The sequence below is a fragment of the Nannospalax galili genome, unplaced genomic scaffold (assembly GCF_000622305.1).
Source record: "Nannospalax galili isolate Female #2095 unplaced genomic scaffold, S.galili_v1.0 scaffold1463, whole genome shotgun sequence".
Taxonomy (NCBI): domain Eukaryota; kingdom Metazoa; phylum Chordata; class Mammalia; order Rodentia; family Spalacidae; genus Nannospalax; species Nannospalax galili.
Genome location: NW_008349596.1, coordinates 75,131 through 78,092, shown reverse-complemented (window position 1 = coordinate 78,092; position 2,962 = coordinate 75,131). Strand labels below are relative to the sequence as shown.

General features: G+C 43.4%; 1 protein-coding gene across 1 annotated transcript in view; it reads left to right on the top strand.

The window, feature by feature from the left end:
- Tarbp1 (TAR (HIV-1) RNA binding protein 1) overlaps nt 1–2,962 on the top strand; it is a 62,211-nt gene that overhangs the window by 13,934 nt on the left and 45,315 nt on the right. The window contains 2 exon segments of the mRNA XM_029570368.1: nt 1,023–1,158; nt 2,064–2,160. Of these exon segments, the coding sequence (XP_029426228.1) occupies nt 1,023–1,158; nt 2,064–2,160 (233 nt within the window).

Here is a 2,962-nt window from a genome sequence, read left to right as displayed (position 1 = left end):
AGAGGCTAACCTATGCTACCTAGTTAGACCCTGTCTCAAGAAACAAAACCAAACAAAACTCTTTTACTTTTAATTATATATCCACACACACACACACACACACACACACACACACACACACGCACACGCACATGCACACTCACACACGCAGAGAGAGACAGACAGACAGAGACAGACAGACAGACAGAGCTGGCCTGGTTGTGTCAGAATCTCTACAGCACAATGGAATGGATCTTACAAAATAGGAAGGAAATTGAAATATACTTTTTCATCGCAATAGCTTTATTAACATTTAATTCACACTCCTTAGTCTCCCTTTATGCCATTCAAATCAGTGGTGTTTGCTATATTCAGGATTCCTCAGCCTTCACCACTGTCTGACTCTGAAACGATTCCATTATCTCCAGTAAAAGGCTGGTCCCATGAGCATTCAGTCCTCATCACTGGCTCCCAGCAGCCTCTGCTGTACTTGTCACTGTAGATTTGTGTCTTCCAAGCATTTCAGACTCAGGGTTGAGCAGTACATGGTTTATAGGGCTAGCTTTTCCCACAGCAGGGTCTTTGGTGTTGTAGCAGGAGCCAGAGTTAGGTTTCCGTAGCTGAGTTCTCCAGAGAATATAGTAGTACATGGCTGCTCCATGTTTCTTCATCCATCCATCCCTCGACTGGCTTTTAAGGTGTTCTTTTCACTGTAGTGGATAATGCCATGAATCCTTGTAAACAGTTTCATGTGAATAGGTGTTCACTTCTGAGTACACACCTAGACATGGAGCTGGGTCTCATTCCAGTCCCTGTGTGACTTTTTGGAGGAACCTCTGCACCGTTTCCCATGCTGGCTGCACTGTTCTCACTCCCACAGGCAGCATGAGGTTTCTAGTTTCTTATCTTTCCGACTCTTGCCTTTCCGTCTGTGCTTAGCCATCCTAGAGGGTCTGAGGCTTTGTATTTCCCTGGTGACTAGGAGGTGGAAGATCTTCCATGTGCTCCTTGCCAATCATAAAATTTTAAATCCTTTCTTCCAGGTTGTTTCCTGTTAAAGTTTATTCAGAGGATGGCAGATAGACACTGGTGTGCTGTGCCCATTCTGTTTCTGTCTAGGGCTTTAGCAAATGTCCCAAGATGTAAGGCCCTTGGTAGAGAAGGGCTTCTTGCGCTCAGGTAACTTACTCAGTGTGTATCCATTTGTTTGCTGTGACTCTTATTAGGATATTTTGTCTTTCCTTCTGATTTAATCTACTCTGAGTAATTTCAGTTCATGTGCTTTTTTATTTATTTAGTTTTTTTGAGATAGGATCTCCCTGTAGCCCAGCTGGCCTGGAACTTGCTATATAGACTAAGCTGGCCTAGTCTCACAGAGATCTGTCTGCCTCTGCCTCTCAACTGCTGTGATTAAAGGTGTGTGCCACCATGCCAAGTCTAATTTCTTTTTTCTGAGAAAAAGTTAAAATCTTTTAATTCATATAGTTGAATGTATTTTATGAATTACTAATTTAAGTTTGTTCTATAATATATGCTGTTTGGTTTTGAGCACTTTAAAGCTAATTGTATTGGTAAGTAGAAAGCTAAACACAAATATCAAATCATGATATTGATTAGAAATTCTTTATCAATAATCAGTATCTGCATTTATTCTTTTATTATTTTTTTGATACAGAGTCTTACTGTGTAGCCCAGGCTGGCTTCTTATTCACAGCAATCCTCCAGCCTCATCCTCCCAAGTGCTGAGATTATAGGCATGAGGTACCATCCCCAGTTTATCATCTTACTTAAGAGAGCTTTGTTTCTTATTAAAATTAAACTTGGGATGGTGACTGACACCTTTAATTCCAGTACTTAGAATCTGAGGCAGGAGGATCACAAGTTTGAGGCTGGTCTGGATTGTGAGACTTTGTCTCAACAAACAAACAAAAAGAACATTGAGCTACATTCAAGACTTCGATGACCAGTAGTGGCTTTGTAGCCCTGGGGATGGTCACCTCTGATGACAGTCACTTCCTGCATTGGAAGTCATAGAGGGGGTAGGTCAGTAATTGTAAGTGCTTAGTCTTTGTGTTTCGAATCAGGAATGTTCTCCAGCGGACCATGATCACACACCAGGTTCTCCTGAGAGGTGTGGCACAGTGCTGTCTTCTTCAAACAGCCATGAGTCTGGTGGATGTGGTAAGTAGCTTTTCATACAGCTGTTAATGAGTTGCTGGTGCTCAGGAGGGACAAGTCCTCACAGAGGACTGCTGAAGGGTTTGGCCTTTGGTCTCCAGCCAGGAGCCTGGACTTGCAGGTGATTGACCCATCCTAGGGGACAGAAATGGATTACTAATGTGGAGGGTCATGCTGAACAGAGACTTGCCCTTGGGCTCCAGCATGTTGGTGTATTCTAGGCCCAGGCTGCTGCAGAACCAGGCCCCAGGAAAAACCCCAGCCCTGAGGCTCTAGGCAGCTTCCCTGGGAGCAGATGTATGCACCAGAACAGCTATCTGCAGAGGGACTAGGCCATCTTGGAGAATCATGGGAGAGGGGCTCATACCACATATTCCCTCATCTTCTGGAACACAGAGTCCCAACAAACACACTACCTACAGCAGGGGTCCATAGCTACTCATGAAGGACCAAACAGTGAACACAAGGGAGGCCTTGCAGGACTTTGTCATCTAAAGCAGCCTCAGACAGCATAATGTATATGCATGTTCCAACAATACTTCACTTAGCAAGAGACAGCCAGCAAGGCTTCACCTTGACCTTGCTTGCAGAATCTTAAGACATAACCTTCAGGGTTGAGGGACCCAGTGCTTTTCTTTAGTCGGGTTATTGTTGTTGATTTGAAAGAATCATTGTTTGATTAATAGTGTTTCTTTTTATCAATAGTATCTTTTCAAAAAGATTATACCTCTCTTTTCTCTAAGATATTTCCCTCAGATTTTTTTTTTTTTCCTGAGACAAGGGCCCTCTCTAGCCCCACCCGGCC